This window comes from Triturus cristatus, chromosome 8 (assembly GCF_964204655.1).
Source record: "Triturus cristatus chromosome 8, aTriCri1.1, whole genome shotgun sequence".
Taxonomy (NCBI): domain Eukaryota; kingdom Metazoa; phylum Chordata; class Amphibia; order Caudata; family Salamandridae; genus Triturus; species Triturus cristatus.
The window spans coordinates 226,769,920-226,795,854 of NC_140591.1; the positions used below are offsets into that span (position 1 = coordinate 226,769,920).

The following is a 25,935-nucleotide window of genomic DNA, read 5'->3' on the forward strand; positions in this document are numbered from 1 at the left end:
AGCTCTGATGGCACCGAAGGTTAACCCAACTACCACTTTGAAGTTCTGTATCTGAGAGTTTAATAGAAATAAAGCAACATGCAAAGCATAACAGAGACATATAGAGCTACATAAAACAAACATACACAACCAAAGTAGTAAAGGAGATCACTGAATGGTTTGTGTACTTTAATATAAGAAGGTGTAGTCAGAATCCCAAAATGTCCACTTGTTGACAAATGGAAAGTAAATTGGAAACGTTACTTACCCTAAAGATTATATGGTAACCCCAGTCCCAAAGTACTCTAATTCAATAGCTGCTTCACATTGAGAACACTATTCTCAGTACTTTCGAGGGTACTATTACAAGGATTGTCTTTCAGATGCATTAAAATCCTATTCAAATATTCTTGACAATGCTCCTACTTGGTTCTGGTAATGAAAGAGACCCAGTTGCGATGATTCCCTGATGCAGGTGAGAAAGCAAAAGACACTACTGATGCAGGTGGGCAGTAGTGTTCATGTAAAGCAATATTTTGAAAAGAGATATGGCGTTAACAATGGTAAGCAACTACCCTTTTTCAGTGTTCTCTGTAAGTAATGTACCAAATCTGGGCAACTATTATCGTTTCACAGCCTCCATACCCGTTCCTCAACTTCACCTGCACCAAATCAATTGTGTAAAGAACTGAAGTAATCATAAAACAACAAGCTAACCATCCAACCGACCTTCAATCTGAGTGAAGAGGTCTTCTCCGCACATTTTGTTGATAAGTCTAGAAAGATCCAACTAGAACTCCAACATGCATCACATAACAGCCTTCATGAGCTCAGTCCATTACAGCGACCTGCCTAAGCTCTGAGAGTGCTCTGTCCTATAGTGGAACAGGCCTTACTCCCAAAAATAATGCATCCCTGAACAATTTCAGACTGCCTGACGATCCAGAGCTTCAAAGAATCATAATGTCACTAAAACTCTCTAATCATTTCCATTATCCCCTGCCGGCTAAACTCTTCAAAGACTTTAGATCCGCCATCCTCCCTCTCCGGTCCGCAATTATCCATGAATTGCTCGTACAGGGTAGGATTCCGGATTGCCTAAAGATAGGTCAAGTCACTCCCATTCCTAAAAAGCCCAATGTAGACCTATCTGATCCCAACAATTTACACCCAATTTCCAACATCATGACTCTAGCTAAACTTTATGAGAAATGCGTACACCTACAACTTTGCAATCACATTGAAGAGTTTCCGCTGCTTGACCAATACCAATCTGGTTTTAGAGCGGGACTTAGTACTGAAACAGCCCTAACCCACATTGTTGATGACGCCTTGAGTCTAATGGACCATAATGTGCCCTGCCTCCTTATCCTTAATCTATCCTCAGCGTTTGACACAGTCAAACACAAAAACCTGATTGATATTCTGGAAAAAAAGATGGGGTTAGCGGGCCCGGTCTTAAATTGGTTTAACTCATTCCTACAGAACAGAACACAAAGAATAAAAGTGAATCGCTCCCTCGCTAATAGTGCCACAGTTTCAATTGGAGTGCCCCAAGGTTCCACACTCTCACCAACACTCTTCAACTTGTTCATGGAACCCCTCACTGAAATCCTGAAATGTTCAAACATACAATACCACATGTACGCTGATGATACGCAACTCTATATGATAGTGGCCTCTCTAGAAGACATCACAACGCTGAACTGTGTTCTTCTGAACACTCAACAATGGCTAACTCACAATCACCTTCTGCTTAATACTCTCAAGACTGAATTCCTCGTGATCGCCCTGCCCACCCACTCCATACCCATTCAAGACTGGCTCAAACATCTTACGGCCCTCAACTGCAATCCTCATGTGGTGGATTCCACTAGATCCTTAGACAACACCTCAATATGCAAGAGCATATCGGTGCAACAACTAGAGGAGCCAACTACCAACACGCTTAGAAACATCAAGCCGTTCTTACCTCCGGTGACCTGCAACTTGCAGCTCAGTCACTAGAGATTTCTCGTGTGGAATATGGAATTGGGACCTTGGCCGGGCTGCCCAAAGCTAGTCTGACCCCCCCCTTAGGGCCACTCTGAGCTCTACTGCCAGACTGGTCACGGGCTCGCAGAAACATGATCACATCACACCTGACTTAATTCAACTCAACTGGCTATCGCTCAATGATCGGATTAGGTTCAAGATTGCTTGCCTGACGCACAGAGCGCTTCACCATAATACTCCCACTTACTTGGCAAATAAGCTCAAACTCTCTAGTATGTCTAGGCGCCTAAGAAGCTCAAGCACTCTCCTGGGGAACATCCACATATTCAAAAAGAAAAGAACATACAACCATGCCTTGTCAGGTCTGGCCCCAAGAATTTGGAACGCTCTTCCTCCGGATATCCTTTCGAACCCTTCAACCTCCTTTTTCGAAATACAAGTCAAAGATCTTCTCTTGAATAACCAGCTGAAATAATACTCCCGAAGTCAATATAACTCGAGCAAGGCCTTGCAACTAGCTATTAGGAAGGGACGCCTTTAGAACACCCCTTCCTAATGGCGACACGCAAACCCTATTTTGCGCGTTAGTATAACGTTACCAACGCGCAAAATAGAGTTGATACAGTCTACAACCCTTTTTGGAGGCTGAGACGGCCCAAATCTCCGTTTGCGACTGCTAAAAAAGGTAGTACAAGTGCTCCTAGGTGAAATATTCCCCCTGTGTACTTCCATAATTAAAAAAAAAAAGGTGCGCTCAAGTGTGGGAGGCATCATATAAAGGAAAGCCTATTATGGCTCAAGAAAACTTTTACTCACGGACAAATGCATAAAAGAGACCTTAAAGTTTTGTGGAGCATTCACTCTGCAGAATGTAATTTGTGTGTGTGGAGACCGCAATCTCATACATACCCAAAGATGATGTGAGAAGCTGCAAAAATGTATTTAAACACCAAAATCTTCTTCTGTCCCCTACATTTATCAGGAAACTAGTCGGGTATATACATTTGACTAGAAGTCCTCCTTTGAAGCCACTCCCCATTTGCTATCTGTGATGTCTCATCTTGAATGCTAGGTTTCACAAATCCATTTGTTGATCTTACCTGGACGGGCAGCTAGTCTCCTTAAGAAGCCATTTATTAGTATATCTCAATGTGATGACTAATGTACAAGTTACTTACCGTCGGTAACGATGTATCTGGTAGAGACGATTCTAGCCGCAGATTCCTTAACGTAGAATTATTCCCAGGCGTGGGACTGGATCCGGAAAATCTTTGCCACAGCATCTCTGCGCGCCGGGGGCGGTACCACGAGACCCCGCCCTGCCGTCGTCCGCGGACGTGACGTCAGCGAGCTCACATAAGTCCCACCCCACATAAGTCCCACCCCGGCGCACTGACGTCAGTTTTCCGTGGAGAACTTTACCGCGCCACAAAGCGGAGCCATCACAAACAAAACTGTGAGAGTATGGGAACAGTGCGCGAAAAAAATCAGTGAAACAAAAAGGGAAGAAGTGCATGGTGAGGAACAGCACCATTAGGGACAGTGCCAAGCACTGCGTTACTGAAAGTCATGGAAAGGAAAGAGCTGAGCACCGCTCTGAGAAGCAACCCTGCAAAGCGAAGGCGATAATCTCCCTGGAGGCAAAAAAAACACATGTTAAAAATGACGTGGCAGACGACAGAAAGTCTGCAACCACAATCTATAACAGTGAAGGGCAACAAGTCCGGAACAGAGGAGTAACGACAAAGCACCCCAAGACAACACCATCAAGGAGTGTCATACCTCCTGTAAAAAGCTAAGGGCTGAGGCACAGCCAAGAAACCCCAACCCAGAGTATTGCGGAGGAGATTTTGAATAGGCCCCACACTGGAAGAACCAGGGTGCAGGGATGCAAAAGTACACATGAACCTACTGTCCAATCACCAGAAAAGAAGGAGTGGAACAATTAAACAGAACGAAGCATCCCACGAGGGAGGAAGAGAAAGAGAGCACCTGCAGAAGACAAATGCCACCCAAAGGGAGGCGAGTGCAGAAGACCAAGCTGAAGGGTCCTCGCAGAACGGGGAGGAAGAGCGGGTCGTGAAGGAATCTGCTGCTAGAATCGTCTCTACCAGATACATTGTTACCGAAGGTAAGTAACTTGTACATCTGAGAGACTACTAGCCGCTGATTCCTTAACGTAGAAAAGATACCCTAGCTATACCCAGAGGGGAGGAAGGTCTGCGAAAGAACCTCACCAGCTTGGAAGAACACAGGGCTCAACAGGGGATGTATCATGGGGACAGGAAGAATGGTCCAGCCCCCACCAAGCAGAAGAAGGCAAGAACAAGGAGAAGGGAAGGCCAGGATACCACAAGCCTACCCGTGGAGCAAAGGGCGTCCGCCAGAAAACCCTGAGGGGTAGAAGGCACCCCCCCCCCCAGTACCAGAGGAAGAAAATAACCACCCTCAAAGCCAGGGAAAAGAGAAGGAACGGCGGTAGAGCCTGCCCCAGGAGAACACACACACAGCGAAGGGCACAGCTGAATGGGTGTCTATCCCGAAGTAGGGAACAAGGCCGGAACTGTTCCACAGTCGAGAAGCGCAGACGTGAGAAAGAAGACACAGATGCGCAAAGCTCCAACAAACAAGGGACAGGAGCACACTGACACGGCAAGGCCCACGGAGTGGGACCAAAACGACCAGGCGCATGCAGCAAACAGCTGGCAAATACTATGAAGCAGCAGCTCAGAACAAGGCTGGCGCAAGACGAAGACATACAGGCCCCAGCCGAAACGGCAGAGAACTAGGTGGAAACACCAAGACACAATGCTGTAATCAGCATGACAAAGGTCGGTCCGATGATCCAGAGGCGAAGAGGGAACGAACCTTATAGAGAAGGATAGAAACATAAAAGAGACCGCATTAAGCGGTATACTGTGACGCCAGGAAAACGCAAGGAACCTGAGAAGGTATCCACGCCCGCCTAGCCTAAGACAGGGCTATACAATAGCCAACAAATACCCCACCTAGGGTATGAATCGTCCCTGAACAAAAACAGGGAAACCCGCAGCAGAGGTCAAGAACATAAAAGACCTGTGGGAACACCACAGATGGCTTACCAAGCAGCCAAACACCTCTTAGGGAAACCCGCAGCAGAGGCCAAGAACCGAAAAGACCTGTAGAAAACACCACAGACGGCTTACTAATCAGCCCAAAAAGACACAAAGGAGTCCGCGTGGGTGTGAAACAACAGAGTTCCATCAAAAGGTAAATCCACAAGACGCTCCCGAACATTCTCTGGAAAAAACCATCCCGCAGCCAAGCATGGTGGCGGAGGGCCACAGAACTCGCCATAGCACGGCCGAGGGAATCAGAGACGCCCACGGCCTAACGGAGAATGAAGGTAGCTAACTCCCGACCATCCCGCACATGTTGCCGCAGATCAGCGCGGGCACCCTCTTGGGAGGCGCGAGACAGAAGGGACTCCGCGGAATCCCACAGATCGGAAGTAGCCCTGGCCAACACACAAAGGGTGTTGAGTGCACGCAAAGTAGCGCTAGTGGAGGCGAAAATGTTACGCCCCCAGGAGTCCAGCCACCGAGCCTCCCGTGACGGCGGGAGCAGCACTGAAGGCAAGGAAGGAAAAGCAGCCCGCAGGAAAGGGCCCTGGGCCGAGGGCTAGGAAAAAAGGCAAACTGGATCGTGCGGAGCAGGAAGGTGGCGGTGAAGGAGCGGTTGAGGCACCGGATCCCCCGTGGCAGGGCGCCCCGAGAAGAAAGTTGTGGAGCGACGCTTCAAATGGGAGCAACGGCTCCTCTCCATCAGAGCCCTGGAGGAGAACCTCTAATAAGTGGTCCGTAGGGAGTGGGGCAGCCAGATTGCCCATGTGCAAAATGCCAGTGGCCGTGGAAATGGCCCGGACAAAGGCCACACTCGCCTCCGTAGGGCGTCGTGGGGGGGGAAGCAACTCCTCCGTGGGCGAAGGCTGCAAACTAAGATGCCCGTCCCCGTGCCCTGCTGGAGGGAGAAAAGACCAGCCCCTGTAGGATGGGAAACCCACGGACGAGTGGGAAACCTGAGAGGACTCTGGAGAGGACAGAGAAGCCTGCGGGGCAGACAACTGCAGGGAATGGGAGAGCGGGTCTGGGGGCTGTGGACGTGGAGACGGCGTAGAACCCGCCCTGGAATCTGCCGGAAAAAAGGCCACGACGCGGCGCCCATTCTCCGGTGAAGAGGAGACAAGGAGACGACAACCCTCCATAGAGGAAGGGACATCCGGAGAAGAGTCGACGATTCGACGTCAGGGAGTCGACCACAGGCACCGAAGTGCCCACCGGCGGCACCGGGTTGACCTCCACCACCACGTGCCGCATCGGGGAGAGGCAGGGTCTGAGACGAAGCAGCCAATGAACAGCGCTGAAAAGGCGCCGGCTCGACCCCCTGGCGAGGCAGCCCGGGTCCCGGCCTCCACCCGCAGTGCCGCCCGCACCAGGGAGGAAAGCCGTTGACGCCGGAGAAGCGTCGGCTCGGCCTCCGGGAAGACCGCCGCCTGCCCAGAGGACCGAGGGGGAATTGGGGACGAGCCCTTAGTCCCGGAGACCTCCTGCGACACCGCATGGAACCCCGCAGGGCTTTGCGGCGAGGCACGGACGCCATGGGCGGAGGGCAACCCCGAAGGGCCGAACCTCGACGGCACCACACTTCCAAAACCTGAAGCCGAACTCGTCGGCCTGGCGAGTCTGCAGAAGGCCCCGCGCACGCAGAGGAATCCAGGCCCAGCGCACGGCGAGGAATCCACAGACATCGCAGAAAGAGGAGGAGGAGGAGAGCACAAGGAAGCCTGCAGAACTGTAGCGTAGGCTTTCATCTGGCCCTCGTCGCCCCAACGCCAGGAAACAGCGGATAGGGTGGCGACGGACGAGGGCGCACGTTCCGGGAGGGACCGGCGACCTCTGCCGAAGGAGGACAGGGCCTCGGCGGCAAGCTGCAAGACTTACCGGCAGGCGAACGACACCAAAGGGGCCTCGGCGAAGGACGATGCCGCAGCCGGAAACGGCGGCCCCTGGACCCGTCTGAGGTAGGAGATGGACGCTGCGACAACACCGATCTGGACAAGCGGGCCGACAGCAATTTCATCCGGCGCTCCCGCCGGGACATCGGCTTGAGATGCTGACAAGCCTCGCAGTCCGTACAGTCATGGTGCTCGCCCAAGCACCACATACAAATAGTGTGAGGGTCCGTTGCCGAATTCTGACGTGCATATTCCGTTCGAGGCATATGAGCTGCAGATTATACACTGTGCATAGATTATACAGCAGTACCCAACCCTAGCGGTGACCACCGGTATCCGTTGCAGTAGTTTGGAACAGTGTTTTGAGTACAGCCTGGCCCACAGTAGCTTGTTGCTTGGTTTGCACATCTACACAGTAATGTTTTGTGAAAGTGTGCGGTGTTGACCATGTAGCTGCTTTGCATATGTCATCTAGTGGTATGTTTCCTAGAAAAGCCATAGAAGCCCCTATCTTTCTGGTAGAGTGGGCTTTAGGGGGAACCGATAGCGTTTGTTTTGCTTTGTGGTAGCAAATCTGTATGCATTTCACAATCCACCTAGCTATCCCTGATTTAGAAATAGGGTTGCCTTTATGTGGTGGAGAGAAGGAGACAAATAGCCGTTTGGTTTTCCAGAAAGGTTGTGTGCGTTGGATGTAGTAAAGTAAAGCCCTTTTTACATCCAGTGTGTGTAACGCTCTTTCCGCAACAGTTTGAGGTTGTGAGAAAAAGACTGGTAATTCTACCGACTGGTTTAAATGGAATGGAAAAATGACTTTGGGTAGAAACTTTGGGTTGGTGCGGAGTACAACCTTGTTCTGATGCATTTGGAGAAAAGGTTCCTGTATAGTGAGTGCTTGTATTTCACTAACCCTTCTGAGGGAAGTGATGGCCACTAGAAAAGCTGTTTTCCATGTGAGAAATTGGATCTCACATTTATGTAATGGTTCGAAAGAGGGTCCCATTAACCGTGTGAGAACTATATTCAAATTCCAGACCGGTGAGAGTGGTACTCTGGGTGGAATTACTCTTTTGAGGCCTTCCATGAAGGCCTTGATGGCAGGCACTCTGAAGAGTGATAGGTGCTGCCTGTTCTGTAAGTAAGCAGCAATGGCAGCGAGATGTAACCTAATGGAAGTATATGCTAGGTTACACCTTTGTAGGTGGAGTAAATAACATATGATGTGCTGTATGGACACATTTAAAGGATTGATTGTGTTGTTGTGGCAGTAAACAACAAATCTTTTCCACTTTGCAGCATAGCATGCCCTAGTAGTAGGGCGTCTAGCTTCCTTGATAATGTTCATGCAATCAGGGGGAAGGTTAAGGTATCCAAATTCTAGGACCTCAGGAGCCAGATCGCAAGGTTGAGCTGGGTCCGGGTGCCTGATCTCTCCATGGTTCTGGGTTAGGAGGCATGGTGAGAGGTGTAGCTTTTGGTCTGGTACTACTGAGAGTTCCAGCAATGTGGTGTACCACAGTTGTCTGGCCCATGTTGGAGCTACTAGGATCAGTGTTAGGGAATGCTGTTGTAGCTTTCGCACCACTAATGGAATTAGTGGGAGAGGTGGAAAAGCGTATGCAAATTTGTTTGACCAGTTCATCCATATCGCATTGCCTTTGGACAATGGGTGTGGATATCTGGCGGCGAAGCTTGGGCATTTTTTGTTTTCGTGGGTGGCGAATAGGTCTATGTGTGGATGCCCCCACTTCTGAAAGAACGGGTGAAGAACTTGTGGGTGAAGTTCCCACTCGTGGATCTGCTGAGTCTGTCTGCTGAGCAGATCTGCCACGGTGTTTTGGACTCCTGGGACGTGTTGGGCCAGGAGAAAGATTTTTTGTGGAATTGCCCATCTCCACATGCTCTGTGCTAGCTGAGATAGCTGTGGAGAGTGTGTGCTCCCCTGCTTTTGAATGTAGTACATGGCAGTCTGTGCGAATGAGGACTGCCTTGCCTGAAATCTGCGTCTGGAAGGATTTTAGGGCGAGGAAGATTGCTAGTAACTCCAGATGGTTGATGTGGAGGAACTTTTGTTGTGGCATCCATGTGCCCTGTGCTGTGAGATGTAACAGGTGAGCTCCCCAGCCGGAGAGCGATGCGTCTGTTGTGAGGATTATCTGTGGGACCGGGTCCAGGAACGGTCGACCTCTGGAAAGGTTTGTGGTGTTCCACCACTGCAGAGAGCGATGGGTGCGACCGTCTACCAACACCAGATCTGCCAGTTGTCCCTGGGCCTGGTTCCACTGGCACGCTAAGCACTCTTGGAGTGGACGCATCTGGAGTCTTGCATGGGGCACTATGAAGATGCAAGAAGCCATCATCCCTATCAGTTGCATAAACACTTTTGCTGGGAGAGAGTGTTGAGATATGAATTTTTGACGCAGTGCCTGTTTCTTTGCAATCCTGGCAGGATTGGGATAGGCTATGGCTTTTGAGGTGTCTATGGTGGCACCGAGGTATTGTTTTGTGTGTGATGGTACCAGGTGGGATTTTTGACGGTTCACCGTGAACCCTAGCTGGTGGAGTAGTTGGACTGTAGCGGCGGTATGTTGCACACATTGTTCGTAGGACGTGGCTTTTATTAGCCAATCGTCCAGATACGGGAAGACGTGAATGTGCTGTCTTCTGAGGTGTGCAGCCACTACTGCTAGGTACTTGGTGAATACCCTTGGTGCTGTTGTTACCCCCAAACGGGAGCACCTTGAACTGGTAGTGTTCCCCGTCCACCACAAATCTGAGGTACTTTCTGTGAGACCGGTGTACTGGAACATGAAAGTATGCGTCTTTCAAGTCCAGAGTGGTGAGAAAATCGTTCTGGGAGAGAAGTGGGAGAACCTGTTGAAGGGTTACCATGTGAAAATGGTCTGAGTGTATGTAAGAGTTTAGAGGTCTGAGATCTAGGATAGGTCGTAGAGTCTCGTCTGTCTTTGGAATCAGAAAGTACAGGGAGTAGACCCCTAAATTTTTCTGATTTATGGGGACCTGCTCTATGGCTCCTTTTTGCAGGAGGGTGGTCACCTCCTGTTTTAGCAGTGTAGTATGTTCTTGAGACATAGGGCGATGCCTGGGTGGAATGTTTGGGGGGGCAGATGTTAGTTCTAAGCAATACCCTGACTGAATAATTTGTGTCACCCATCTGTCTGAGGTGATTGTCTCCCAGACGTGGAAGAAATGTTGTATTCTGCACCCGACCGGAGTGGAATGGTCTGGAGGGAGCGGGGGAAAGTCATTGGGTAGTGGCAGAGCGGGCGGTATTTGTTTTGCCTCTGTATCCGCCTCTTTGATAACCCTTTGTGAAGGTAGATTGAGGAGGGGATTTGTAGGACGTGGATGCACTATCCGAGGAGTAGCCTCTGCCCGTGCCTCGAAAGGAAGAGCGGCGAAAGGAGCGCCTAGGAGTGTGTGACTGTAGGGCTCCCATGGAGTCACCGTGTCAGTATCTTTTTTCATCTTTTCGAGGGCTTCATCAACTTTTGGGCCAAATCGATGATCTTGGTCAAATGGGTGATTTAATATAGAGGCTTGTACCTCAGGTTTAAAACCTGAAACTCTGAGCCAGGCATGACGACGTAGAAGGACACTGGTGTTTATGGCCCTGGAGGCTGTATCTGCTGCATCTAGGGCACAGCGAATAGAGGTATTAGTTATTAGTTTTCCCTCTTGGATCAATTCATTGGCCCTGTTCTTATATTTTTCAGGGAGATGGTGCATGATGGTCTCTAACTCATCGTAATGTGCCCTGTCGTATCTGGCCAATAGCGCTTGCGTGTTGGCGATACGCCATATGTTGGCGGCTTGCGACGCAGTGCGCTTCCCTGACGCATCTAGGAGCTTGGACTCCTTGTCAGGTGGTGGTGCTTCGCCTGACGCCTGGGAATTGGAGCATTTTCTAGCTGTAGATACCACTAGGGAATCCAATGGTGCAGGGCCTTTAATATATGAAGGGTCTGTGGGGGCGGCTTTGTATTTCTTCTCTATACGGGGGTTAAGGACCCTGGCCCTGACTGGGTCTTTAAAGACTTCCGGTGCATGTTTAATAACCCCTTTTAACATAGGTAGGATGGCAGTAGACCTATGTGCGTCTTCAAAGGTGTCTAGGAGGAAATCCTCCTCTACCGGGTCAGTGTGTAACTCCACCCCGTGGTAGTGTGCCGCCCTCTGTAATAGGTGGTGAAAACCCAAGGAATCTTCAGGTGGGGATGCCCTAGATGGGTAAAGGTCATCCTGTGGGACATCTGGGATGTCCTGGTTATTATAGTCGTCCCATGGGTCTGGAGATCCAGTAGGGGTGGGATCCTGTGGCACATCTGCTGGATCATAAAATGGGTCTCCTAAGTCGTCTGGGACAGGAGACAAGGTTGGGGAACGATGGGGCAGGGGTGGAGAGGGTAGAGGTGGGGAGGGTGGAGGAGGAGGGGAAGGCACTCTGAAAGGGGAGGTAGCAGTGTCTTTCCTCTTTGGGGGTGGAGGTGGAGCTGGTTTATCCAAGTGTCTCTTTTTTGTAGACAATGTCAAATGTCCAGTTTTTGGATCCTTGGTGAGTGTCTTTTGGAGAGGATCCGGTGTAAAAAGTTCTTGCGACACTGGTTGTTCGGTCGGCGCCGAAGTTTTCGGGGCCGACGGCTTTTTAGGCTTGTCCAAGCCGTGCTTCTTTGGGACCTCCGATTTTTTGGTCGGTGCCGAAGAAGGCTTCGGCACGGGAGTGTCGGAGCCGAGGGCCTTGTGATGTTTGGTCGGCACCGGCAGGGTAGGTTGACACCGAAGGCTTTGGTACTGGGTTCGGTGTGGATATGGAGGCCGATCTTTTCTTCGGTGCCGAAGGGTGTTTTTCGGTACCGATGGTAGGCTGACTCGAGCCCGAGCTGCCGGAAGGCTTAATAGGCTTCTTTACCGGGCCCGAAGGCCCGTGAAGACTTTGCAAATTGGGGTATAGCCTTCGCTGCAGTTTATACCAGGACACATGGTACCCTTCACTGGCTGTTTTACCGGATGTATTGAAGCAGCTCCAGAATGAGTATGGGGCAGCACCTGCTTTGGACTTCGGGATGAAACTGATGGGCAATGTTGCGGCAGTATCCATCATTATGTTAAGTAACATAAAAGGGGAGGGAGCGGCACTGGCTATATGCCAACGCCTGAGGGATCTCACTCCTGTTCAGCAGGAGCGGGAATTACCCAAGATTTTCGAAGAAACTTATGCTGCTTTAGGTGGAGAAAATTTGGAAGCCAGACCTGGGAAGCCACAACTTAAGAATGATTCTGAAAAGGATAACCAAGCACGCACCGGATTCTTAGCCAAAGAATAAATTAGATAATACACAAAAAAGATAAAGACAAGACACGATCACAGGGGGAGTCTCCTCAGCATGAAGCTACTGAAAAAAGATACAATCTTAGAAACCATGCTAACATTAGGAACCCTGACAAAAGTATCAGGATACTGATACACGTTCTTCTTGTTTCTTTCAGGAGTCATCCGTTAAACATTCAGAGAGAGGTGGATGATCATAGCACAGATCGGAAGAGGACATGAAGCCGAAGAAGAAATCACAACGCTCATCTGACTACATCAATAACAAAGAAAAATCCAAGAATTAACCTCAATTCAAAAAGAAAAGGGTAGCTGGGATTAAGATCATTCAATCCCAGAATACTGAGGACTCGGTTTCTGAACAGGGAATGGGCATTGACAATGCTGGACAGCGCAGCAGAAGTCACGATAGCTCGCAAGAACCTGATGGATTATCTGGCAGAAGTAGTGCTGCGTGAGCATATCATGGTGGAAACATATGATAATAGGGTAAGTATTAACCATCGTTTATACGAAATTACTCTTCAGTTGGAGGGGGAAATATCCAGAAACATCAAAGCTCTCTCTTAGGAGAACTTGACATATGGTTACAATATTCTTTTGGCTGAAAAAGACCGGCCACCTGAGTTCGTAATGGAATGTCCAAACGAGGAAACGTTAATTTTACCTGCCATTTACCTCATTCCAGAATAAGTTCAACATTCCTATGCCAAGGAGTGGGAGTTAGAGCTAGCTCCTGTGTTATACTGCAATCATGTGGGGTGTGATGACGAGACACCTAATCACAAGATCTCATTGAAATTAATTCCTCAACCTCAGAGTCAATACCCCATAAAACATGAAGCTAAAAACAAGCTATGGATATCCAAATACAACTTGGATACCAAGGTGTAATGGAAAATTGTACCTCAATGAATAACCGGTTTCCTGTAACGAAACCAGACAATTCATACTGTCTAGTATACAGACATTTAAACACATCTACTCGGACATTTGCAATACAAAATGCACACAGTGCTGCACTAATGAATAACATTGTGAGGTAAAAATACAAAACAACACTAGGTATTTCAAATGGATTCTTCTGCCAAACTATAGCGCCTGGAGGCAGATATTTGACAGCATTTTCAGCGCTAGGCTCACAAAGGGAATTTTGTCATTTGCCTCAAGGGTATAAGAATAGCCCTGGGCTGTTTTCAGCCAGAGTAACGGAGTTACTTAAAAAGTTTGATGAGGAGGAGTACTATATGTATTGCAGAATACTGTTGATTGGAAGATACCATGGGACACCGAACTCCACTGTGGGGCATAATTAAAGCATGTAATTCTATGAAAGATCCACTGTGGCAGCTTTTTAGCTAACAGTCTGAAGTTCAAGTCATTTGCTTTAAGTTCAGTCTCTGCACCACTAGGGTTTATGCAGCACAACAACTCCTGTTCATAGGCCTGGTTCATGCTTATTGAAAATTTTATGAAATATAATACCTGTATGTTTTCGAGGACATTTAAATTCAGGACCACCCATATGTCCGTGACAGCAACTCATGAACGGAATGTCTTGCTTTTGAAGCCACTGGGTGAATAGATGCAGCTGCCATGCCCTAAATTTGAGTCTCACTGGTCAAACAGGTAATCAGCTACCACCATCGCCAGAGCTTTCTAGAACAGCCATTTGGCAGTAGAGGTGAAGTGCTGAAACTGGAGAATGTAACTTTGATGCCTCAAACTAACATCGGAGGAGAAGGTCATGGCCGGCTTGGTATCCAAAATGCACAAATTAAATGAATCCTCTGAGGTTAAGGAGAAGTCACCATAATTGATAAAGAATACAAAATAAGAGTAGGACATGTGGGTGGATTATGAAAAGGTTGGAGATAGCTATAAGACAAAATGCTTCGACCGCTCATTTTTCAATTAACAGTTAGAAATGTAATATGTACTCTGTGATATGTTGAAAATAAACTGCATTTTCTCCTCTCTTGCCCACCGTGTGAAAGCTAAAACATTGGGTGAAAACCTATAATGATAGTATTGGGGGTTAGAACTAGGAAAGAGGAGTTGGTGTCACCCAAGCGTAGAAGTGAGATGAATATCCATTATTGTAATACAAGTTATACAGGATAATGAATGAATCTTTGTAATACAACTTTACTTTTAAGGCTCATGGGAATGGGGTGCCAAAAAGCCTGTCTCGAACATGGCTGTAATGAATTGAGGCTCTTTGTGATGTGGAATATAATTCAGCATCATCCGCTTCCAAAAATGGGCTGAAAAGTGCACTTGATCTCAGACATCAATACCCCACTACACCAGCCACTGGCGAGGAGAAAAACCTGGTCTGGGGAATCTTTTTAATATGGATCAGGTGAGTCCATTTTATAGAGAAGAGAGATGGGTGGGTCAGTGTGGAATCTGTAGTTAGACTGAATATCTGCCAGAAAGAGCATTACCAAAGGTAAATAACGTGTTCTTCTGGTTGAGGCTTCTAACAGCACATTACTGACCTTGTAAACAGATACAAACGCAGTTCCTCCCCAGGTGGTGGGTGTATGGAATGGCCCAGATCAGAAAATCCGGCATGACTGAACAGGTAAAATGCCCCTCACGCCAGACCTAGCTATACGCACAGTAGTGCTTTGCTTTGTCAAGGTGTGGCCAGACTACCATGTCGCAGTCTGACAGATGCCAAGGACAGGACAGGCACTCCATGAGCCAGCACAGTGGGTGTATGCTTTGTCCTGGTACAGTGAAATGGGTCCTCCAGAGGCAGCTTCTTGGACAGTGCATAGCAGATTTTGATACAGCTTACTATCCACCTTCACAAAGAATTTAGGGTACAGACAATTGAGTCTTTCCTCCTCTTTCAAGAGGTGAAGCGAGGCAAAACAAAACATAGGAAGAGTGATGGACTGCCTAAAGTTAAAAGCATACGCAACTTTTGGCAAAAAAAGCAACCTTTGTCCTTAGCACCAATAAGGTAGTGTAGGACAGCTGCCCTGTGAGAGCCTGGAGTTCAGACATGTGACGAGCTAAAGTCACCAGAAACAGAAAGACAGTCTTCAGAGTCAGTAGACGTAGTGGACAGCAGTGGACAGGTTTGAATTGCATACACATGAGGAAAGTGAGGACAAAATTAAGATCCCGCTGTGGCATCACAAAGGGCGTGGGGGGAATATAAATGAGTTAAACGTATTAGAATCCTCATCATAACAGATGAGTTGAACAAGGATGGCTGCTGACAATTGAACTGCAGTTGAGCCTCCACTGCAGGTCTTGCGCAGTTTCCTCCGAATAACAGCCAATCCCTATTTACCTTCGGTCAAAAGCTGAACTTATTGTAGCACGACGGACAGGTGCTCTTCTGAAAGAGGTCTGATGTAGGTGGAAGATGTGGTGGAAAGAAAAGGAAAAGAAAAACAGGCTTGTTGGACGATTTGGAGGACCCACCTTTTGGATGTCATATTTTACCACCTTTGCAAGAAATATCTGATCCTGCTCCCCAAAAGGTGCTCATGTGCCACTAAGGGCAAACTACATCTGTTTGGAGGCTGTTGCCATAGGGGAATGGGAAATTCATTGCCCCTGGTCGTCTAAATGTTGTCTGCTGGACCCCTGTCCTGGATCCCGAAAGGAATGGGGCACCCATTGCATGAGTGGCGGGCCTTGGCGTACACCAGCCCCTTAACAGGGGCAACACTGCTGAGGATGCACTCTTTAAAGGGTAGATAGGATCAGGGAAAGTGCTCTGGCTCGGCATTCGTTAAATTGTTCCAATGCTGAGTTTGCCTTCTCACCAAATAAACAAGTCCCATTGAATGACATGGCTATTAAAGAGGCTAGAACGTCCCCAGAGAAGCCAGTGGAAATCATTCAAGTGTGACACCAAAGCACCTTGGGAACTGCCAGCAAGATCTCGCCAACCATCTCCCATTAAGCATGGATATATCTCTCAGGCATGCAGCTGGCACTGACGGCCCAGAAGGCTAGGCTGGCCAAGTTTCACCCTACTGGTAGACGTTTGAACCACCAAACTTTCTAGTGTATGGTGCTGCATGAAGAATTCAGTGATGCCTGGAACCTGCCTGTGACGTCTGGCAACCTACCTGTTCACTGGTGGACAAGAACACGGCTTCGATCAGGTGCTCATAAAGGGGTCAGTCAGGATTTTATTAAATGGAAGTAATGGTTCTGATGAAGTTTGACCCCTTGCTAAATTTCTGTTAGTACATTGGTTTTGCCTTCCATAGTTGGCAGTTGTACATTTAGTACCTCTGCTGCATTTCTCATTACCACAGCACAGGAAAATCTTTCTTCCATTGGTGGTCCAGGGGAGCAAACGACCCAGTGCGTGGGGAATTATCCAACCCACTGGCCTCCTGTAAGCCCATGTATAAATGGTTATCATCATAATGTTGGGGAAAATAGCAAGAGTAAGACTGTGAGGCAGAATGATGTCCTCGGAAACTCTTAGTCTGAAAGTGGCAGGAATGGGAGGAATCCCGGTTGGCCTTTTTGTCCTTCTGCTTTGACACGTTGACTTATCAGAAAACTTGGACTGTGACAAATACCTGTCACGGAAACGTGTCTGCGCCCCACACTTCTTGCGTTAACAAGACGTCCTAGACTTCTTTTGCGTTCGGCGACATACATGTTCGCTTTCTGGGACTACATTTACATCAATAATGGCACACTCCTCCCTGGACTCGGGAGTTATGCTCTGAATCCAAATACCAGAGGCACACCTCATGGGGATCTGTCACAGATATCTGTTTGCATCAGTCCGTATAAGGCTTTAACCCTGTAGTTTTGGGAGAGGACATAGTTTCCTTGTACAGTGAAAAAAAAAGTAATCAACCTGTTGGTAGCGAGTTCTGGATCCAAGTGTCAAGGTGTAGAAAAGAAGGACACTTGGGGGTCGCTTAAGTGAGGCTCCATTGTCACTTTCCGAGTGGAACAAAGTCAACGGAGCCAAACGGCATCACCCACCGGCATAAGGGAGCAATGCTGTTAAATCTTACAGATCCAGGGAAATCTGCAGTTAGAAGTATCAGTAATTGGAGTTTCCCTTCCCATAGTGCATATCTTCAGTAAAATCCTTAGGCATCTGACATCTTGATTAGTCGGGGTAAAAGATACAATTGAAATGGAAAACTATTGTGTGTTTTATTCATCTGACATCATATCCTGGACTTCCTCAGGTATTTGATCTATTGAAAAGCAAGTATCTCTGAATTTCAGCATGTCCATATTAAAATGAAATGTAAATGTTGATGGTAGCCTTGTCTTGCCAATACCAGAATCTAATATCCAGCTACAGCTTTCAGCTTTGTATAAACAGTTAGATGTGGTAGCTGGCGTCTAAAATACTTCTGCCTGAAACTGAAGCTTACTCTACAGTCATGTGGATGTGGCTGATAGACATGCTTGTAAGAACAATTTTTAGTACTCTTTCCGCTACAAAGCTGAGAAGTACTCGCTGGATATTTGATTCTGGTATTAGCAAGACATGGTTACCTTGAACATTTACATTTTATTTTACTACGGGTGTGATTGGAATTCAGAGAGACCTTCTTTTCAATCGAAAGTTTATGATCAGAGCCATGAGGAAGTCCAGGTGATGATGTCAGACAAAACACATCCTGGCTAGTTGTCTTAAAGAAGGAAAGAAAATAAAGATCTGGAATTTAGATAAGACTGTACACAACTCTACACATCATGTTTCGAGTGCTTTCAAGGACTTAAGAGTATTATTCAAGGATTTCGAGCACCTGAAACATCTAAGCTAAGAATTTTGGTTATGTGATTACTCAATAAATATCTAGAGGTGTGTTAATACTCAAGGGTATGATTTCGATTTCGGAGGACGGGTTACTCCATCACAACGGTGATAGATATCCCTTCCGCAGAAATATAAATCCCATTGGAAATTATGGGATTTAGATTTCAGTGGGCGGGATATCTGTCACCATTGTAACAGAGTAGCCCGTCCGCCGAAATCGGGCCTTAAGTGCTGCTATTGCGCTGGCATTGTCTCGGACATCTGAGATTAAAAGATCTACAGATCTTTCAGTTAACCTGCATTCATAGTTTTAGTTTGCGACAAAGAAACTGGGTTCCCAACAGTAATCATGTTCATATCTGATGCTTGCACACATAAAAATCAAATGGTGTACCTGCTGTAGACGGTCTATGAGGCACAGGGAGAGTCATTTACAAACCTGAGCTCGAAATGTTGGTAGGTGTTCCTCTCCTCTCCTAGCAAAATCTTTGTATCCAAACCCTGGATCTTCAATATAGCGTGAAGCAGTAGACGAAGAGACTAGATCATCATCGAAAGCTGAGAAGGGGCAGAAAGTGCAACGCCAATAATATCAGAATAGGTATGACTAGTTGTGATACTCATTACCATACAACACAAACTAATTAGTCTTGATTACTTTTTATGCTGACTCTCCAACATGTCAGCAAGTATGGGAAGCATGCTGAAAGGGGATATGAAAAAAGGAAATAATGGACAAAATTACAAATCTCGAAAGATACAATGTTTTTGCAGTAATCAAACATTTTTCTTTGAATCAATATTTTCACTTTAAGCAAAGTGAGAACCCACGTTGACGGCACTTTGGAGTCTGTTTTTTTATGTGGAGAAATGCTGCATGCTAATCAAATAACAGGCACAGTGTCTACAAAAAGTGCACCTAAAGTTTAATTATGGCAGCAGGTTGTTCAAATAATTTGCACATGCCCATGGATTCTGACAGATTATTTACCGTGCTACCAATTTAGCATTTTGTAAACACACATTTTCATATTTTTCCCCTACTGAACATGACAACAGAAATAGATCTTGTGAAATTCATGAACATGCATTTAGCACCCACATTTTCTGTCAGAACTGAATAAGAATTTGATTGTAATAATGTGCAGAAATTCGAATTTAGGGGAGAGACGGGAGATACTCCCTACAACACTAATGTTGTACAGAGACAGCATACTGAGGCGCATCCCACAGGAAACTTGCATTTCTAGTTACGTTCAATAAAAATGGAGTAAAACTAGTCTACATCCACCCAACAATTTTTATTTAGTTTGTAATAGTCTCATATTTCAGACCAAAAATAATGCATTTGGATGACAAAAAGAAATTTTCTTTGTATACCAGATTTTAACCAAAAAAAAAAAAAAACTTATTTTAGAGCTCATACCTACTACATCAGGTAAGAAAATCTAGACCTCCTTAACCAGATCCCGTTCGCAGGCAAAAGAACGTTGGAAGGGGTTTATAACTGCCTATTTGTACTCTTCCAAATTGGTTTAAATATAGAAGCAGGCAACGTTTATAAGGCCACATCTTAACCAAAGGAGTTGAGAGTGTAGACTTCTTGAAGACCATCAATACTGAATTTAAAAAAAACTTTTCTTATCTTTGCAAGGATTTTAAAAATGACTGGAGAGGCCAACTTTTAGGGACCTCCATAGTTGTTATCAACATTTACATCACATTTATTGCAAACATTTGCAAACCATTGGTCCGAAGGATCATATTCATCAAGAGCACCAAAAAATATCATAACTGACAAGTATAAAATGTCAGCCAAGAAGAGTTTCACAAAAAAAGTTAACATTTTGCTGTGGGGAAATAATGTTAGTTTAGCAACCTGAAATATTTAATCACTGAAAGAGATACAGTAATATGGTAAGAATCCTACTTCTCCACCCACTCAATGTTCTCTGGGTTCAAGGATAGGCATTTTTCGATCTTTTTTAATTGTTGCAATATTTGCTCCATTGAAATATAGCCAACTAACCATGCTCTATACAACTGTTTAGTCAGTACAATGGCTAATCTCTACTGGCCCTGCTTTACTGTAGAGAAAACAAGCATTTGCAATGCATTAGGTCTCACATTAGTTAAATGCAGAGCTATTAGCTTCGCAAATGGAAAAGAAATGTGGCGTCTGCCTGCCTTTGTTTTTTTATTTATTGATTTTGTAGTAATGGCAGCACACCATGCTTTAGATGTTTAACCCTTTCGCTGCGGCGGGAATTCCGCCGCAGCGCTGGGGGGTGCGGGGGGCAGCGCGGTGGCGCTGTGCTCATGACGGAGCCACTCCGTCATGAGCCACGGTTGAGCTGTGCTCATGACGGAGCGGTTCCGTCATGACTCCGCCCAGTTGCGTTGTCCCCCCGCACAGGCGGGGAAACAGCGCCGCGTGGGCGGCACGGCCGCCAACGGTCGTGGCATGACGGAACCGTTCCGTTATGAGCACACGGCAACCGTGGCTCATGACGGAGCGGTTCCGTCATGAGCGGGGAAGGGGTTAAAGCTAAAGCGCGGCGTGCCGCCATTGCTACACAAGTCAATAAATAGAAAAAAAAAGCAGTGCGGCTGCCATCTTTTTTTCTATTCATTTACTATTGTAGCAATCGCTTTAGCTTAATATGTTTCAAAGTAAAGCGTGGCTTGCTGCAATTGCAATAAAAGTAAATAAATGGAAAAGAAAAGCGGCGTCCGCCCGCCTGCTTTTGTTTTTCTATTTATTGACTTTTGTAGCAATGGCGGCACACCGTGCTTTAGCTTTAGATGTTTAAAGCTAAAGCGTGGTGTGTTGCCATTGCCACAAGAGTCAATAAATATATTTTAAAAAGTTGTGCTGCGAAAACCAGGAAGGACAGCAGCAATAATGAGAGGGAAGGGGTGCGTCTGCGAGCCAGGAGGCAACAGATGGCTAGAGACGGCCAACTAATAGAAACAATCCGTGAAATACCAAAGGCGGGACAGAGGGATACTACTGACCAACCACAGTAAAAGAATTCCCAAAAGGCATGCCAACCAACCAACTAGAAGTGCTGGGCGGAGCGTAAAGCCCATATTCTCAATACAACATTTCTCAAAGAGACAGCACAAGCGCTGCCTAGGCGAGACTTAGAATGAAAAAAAAAAAAAAGATGATCAGCAACAGATGAAGGCATTCTTTATGCAGTCAGACGAAGACTAAAGCAGTGGTAGCACTCACTTGCTTTTTCAGGGATTCAATCCTGCTCCTTCACTAGGCATTCTCGATTTCTTTATCTCTTTTAAGACTATTAAAACTATGTTATCTGAAAAAGCGAATAAATAGGTACACCATAGGGCATGGTGGAGTTTTTCAATGTTAGGTCTGTTGTCAGTATAAGAAATAGGTCTTGTGGGACTGAATCAGTATTCGTACAATTATTCATACAGTATGGTTTGAAAGCGTGGTGTACAGGGAAACCATGTGGCAGACCTACACATTTAAATTCTTTTTGCTAAATGGCAGTGGATGTTGCTTTATCCTATTGGAGGTAACATTCAGGGGCAAGCTTCTTCAGCACTGATAAAGAGCACTTGACACTGGATGGATGGGTCAGATCTTTACCCTACATAGTACTTTCAGAAGGTCAACCGCATGGAAACACAAGAAGGCTTGGGTTTCTCAAGGGGGAAGCACAAAACTCTTGAGAGAGACAGTTAGTAGTTGCCTTACTCCCCAGTAGAAATTTCGTAAAAACAAAGGTCAATGATACAGATTCAATCAAAGGAGTCAGAGATACTTGCAACATATTCTCTTTGGTCTAAAAGTTCAGTTTCTGATTTGTAAAAGAGCCATATTGAGCAAAAAAGTTTCTAACAAAAATAGAAGAGGTGTGTTAAGGCGTCAAGAGTCCCCTTACTGCAATGGGGAAAGGCCCAGTTGAAAAGAGGCTGCGAGCTGGGACTAGCAAACCAGTCTAGGGGAACCCACAGGTGAGGCTTGACCCTTTGGGTCCTCAGGCACGCAGGGACAACCTTGGTCTACTTTTCCTTGGGTCAATTCTCCTTAGGCTGCGGGGCTCTGATACAGTGGTGTCTTTTGGCGTCGCATAAGGAGCTGGAGTCTCTTGCCCGGTAGGGAATCCAGTCTGGGCAACCCCAAGGATTAGCTTGGCTCTTGTGGGTCTGGGGACCCCGTTGGCATCGTTCACTTCCTTGAACACGGGCTATCGGGTGCAGAGGTATTTTGAGACGCCGGGAAGCAAAAGTCACAGACTAACTCTTTGTTTCTGCTGCAGAGTGGCAAGCAAGACAGTTTGGCCAATCTTGATGTGGGTCTCACTGTCCCTGAAGTCCCTCGACGTGCAGGTCGGTCTTCATTGGCGTTGGTGTCTGGCGTTGGTGTCTGGACTGGACACAAGCCCTGGCTGCTGCCAGGTGTTCAGTACCCCAGGTATTGGTACTGTGCGGCTCTGGTCAGTCCTGGCATCCCCACACTTGGAGGGAGGACGGATTTGACCTGTAGGACCACAGCTACCTCTTCCTGGGTGGCTGATGCGTCGGTAGTCCCGGTGAGCGGCAGGTCGGTGAACCGGGTCTTGCTTCTTTTGTGCCTGTGGCTGCAGGGGAGTAGCTCCTCTACTCCAAAAGAGTTCCTTTGTCAATTTACAAAGAACTGGCAGCCCTCAGCTGTAATTGGTCAATACTAAAATGTCAATACCCCAAATGGGCTATTATCTATACCTTGAATGTAAAATGTAGATATAACTATTTTCAAGCTCATTGGACGTACATTACAAAATCTATGTATCAATTGCAACGGCGCTAGTGCATGGCGCGACCTTACATAAAATCAATAAAGTATGTTAAAAAAAAAAAAGAGGCCTTGGGTAGAAGTGACAACATTTGCTAATGTTTTTCTAACAAACCTGCAAGTAGATATCTTGCTTACTTTCTCAAGCTAAAAACTAATAAGCAAGAATGTAGATACATCCCCTTCTGTTAAAACTGGAGTTTGTTATCTTGGAGCTAAAATCAGATCTGAAAAGCATATCTGACTCAGCTAAAATTAGTGTACGAAGATCCATTTGAAAATGCTGGAAATCTTCACTTTCTTGATCCCATTAAATATAATAACTGCCAGAAAGTCATAGAGGAATGTGACTGAATCAAGTAGCTCAAGAGCATCCTCTCGGGAAGTCTCCCCTCTGTCTCCCCTCTGTGAGAAGCACACTTGGGTACTAGTAATAATAAATCCATTTAGTAATGATGTATCCGATTCACCAGCCATCCATAGGGAGCAAGCACAATTTTACATTTTGCTATGGGTGTATACAGGGCTATTTTCCCCTTCCAAATGAAAAGAATTAGAACCCGCACAGACCCAAACCTGCAAAGTCATTTGACAGAGAGTGGTAATTTATTTCAACTGTGTTTGTTCAAATAGTACCATGGCTGTTGTCTGAGGTCTCCCTAGTAGAAGGGTCAGAATGAGTTGCACTGTTCCTAATTTTAAATAGACACAAAGACCTGCATGGAAGAAACCACAAAGATGATGTATAAATGTAAATGAGTAACGATCTGCTTCAGCGCTTCCTCTGTATGACCGTATCAGAGATGTATTGAGCGGAACCCCAACAAAATGTATCCCCCCAGTAAGGAAATATTTGGGGGCACTTATAAAAAACAAGCTGTCTAGGGCCTTGAACACAGGCAATAGGTTTTTGACCGTTCCCTCTGGAGACTGCCCCTGTATCTGTTTATCAAGTAAAAACTCCCTACCACGGAAGATTAGAGGCCACTAAAAAGAAAGCCTTAGCAAATTCACTTTCAAAAGAATTTAGGCTGAAAGGAAGACCCCCTATATAACAATAACTGGAAAAGCAAGCCAATAATGCTTGAATAAATAAAGCTTGCAGCAGTTAAAGTTTTAAAAAAAATACAAAAACGGTTGCTCTCTATATGCAATGTATTTATGAGAGAGAATTTGTGAGATGAGGAAGTACACTTTTGTTATGTAAGATAACCACTAATGATTTGCAATGTGAGCAATCCATAAGGAGGTAGAATGATACACCAAATCACCAACAGCATGTGGTCGGAGCATAAGCTCATGCTACACAGATGTTAAAGAATTAGTAGCAATAGGTATGCAGACAACTGTGCAGTAAGCAAGGCTTAAAAAGTTGCTTAACTCAATACCAAACTGGCAGGCAGTATTAAGGGTATATGAAACTTGCATATTGAAGTTCTGCAGAGGTTTGCCGGTACCTCTGATGCAAAGTCTTCAAAATCTGAGCCATAGTCAGCATGCAAAATGCATTACCAGGAGAAACCAGTTCACAGTAGGCAGGTCTAGGACAGACCTGGTGACCTTGTTTTTTGTCAAGAAGTACTTGTAGTAAACCATTAGGCGCTTCTCCTGTTCCGCAACCAGCTCAATAGCTCCCAGTAGCAGAAGCTCCTGAATCTTCAAATGTTACTCTGGGGCTATTTCTGGAGTGCTATCTGAGAGGCATTAGTACTAGAGGGAATATTTTACTATAGGACATCCCTGGTAAGACTATTGTATTTGAAAGAACAAAAGTTGCTGTATCCTTGGAGCTAAATGCTCGTTGTTCTCCGAGGATGAGAGCTGACCTCCCCTCAAGGAGTCATGCAGATTCTTTGACTGGGTCTGCAGAGCTGGTAAACTGGGGAGCTGACTTGTGTTAGTTGCAAAATGTACATGTCATAGTAGATGCACAACAGGAATAAAACTGCTTACCTTTAAATGCGTATCTGGTGTAAAGGCTCTGGAGCTTGGTACAGATGATAAACAGCCTTTTTGGTTCAAAGTTTTGAAGCTTAGGAGTTTTTCCTTCACTAACCAAGTCTTGCATTGCTCAATTACTTAAACGGTGGTGGGAAAAGCAGAGTTATTAAAGTGCACATCTATGGTCACGGCCAAATATCAGATATTTCAAATAGGGGAGAGATGAATTGACGAGTAACCCCAGCACTAACTCTCAATTAATGTGTACACACAAAAAGGACTGGGGGGGGGATCTTTGAGGAGGAAATTATTCCAGTTCAAACATGTCTTTTCCTATTGAATTTCTTTCCACCTTTGCTGGATTATTCATAAAAATGTAAAGGTACCCCTTGCTCACACTTGGTAAACATGCACCATTATAGGGACCACCTTCACCGACTCCTTAATGATTCAATGTGGGATCATCTGGAGCTCGAGACTTATTTTTTTCAGTTTGTAAAACAAGGGTCTCTTGAAGGTTAAAACTGTATTTGGGCAGAGATGCTTATGTTAACTTTATTCAGTATTGGCCTGTCCTATACAAAATTAAAAACATAACACTAGGTCCTTTTATGATCAACATGTTTCAGCCCTTTTAGTGTACATTCTCAGTTTCACTCTGTAAAAAACAGAAGACTAAAATAACAAGCATTTGGAATGCAATATGTCTTGCATTACTGATAGCTTGAGGTATTGGTGTTGCAAATAATAATGCAAGCCAATAGCTCATACTTTAAGTAATACGAGACCTACTGCATTGAAAATGCTTGTTTAGTGAGCCAGGAGCATTGTATGTCTCAGTGCAGTACCGCAAGCTGCTCCTAGAGGTCCCTAGTGAGCAAGGCACCAGCACTGCATGCCTAGGGGCAGTATTGCAAACTGCTCCTAGAGGTCCCTAGTGAGCAAGGCACCAGCACTGCTTGTCTAGGTGCAGTACCACAAGCTTCTCCTAGAGATCCCTAGTGAGCATCACACGTTTGGTCACATATGGTACTACATCCTGTAGAAGATATGGTAAATCCACCCTACGCATAATGCATTGCATGCAA

General features: G+C 46.0%; 1 protein-coding gene across 1 annotated transcript in view; it reads right to left on the minus strand.

Moving 5' to 3' along the window:
• SESN3 (sestrin 3) overlaps nucleotides 1-25,935 on the minus strand; it is a 247,821-nt gene that overhangs the window by 25,644 nt on the left and 196,242 nt on the right. The window contains exon 7 of the mRNA XM_085621415.1: nucleotides 18,536-18,654. Coding sequence (XP_085477541.1) covers nucleotides 18,536-18,654 — 119 coding nt within the window. The remainder of the gene's footprint in view (nucleotides 1-18,535; nucleotides 18,655-25,935) is intronic.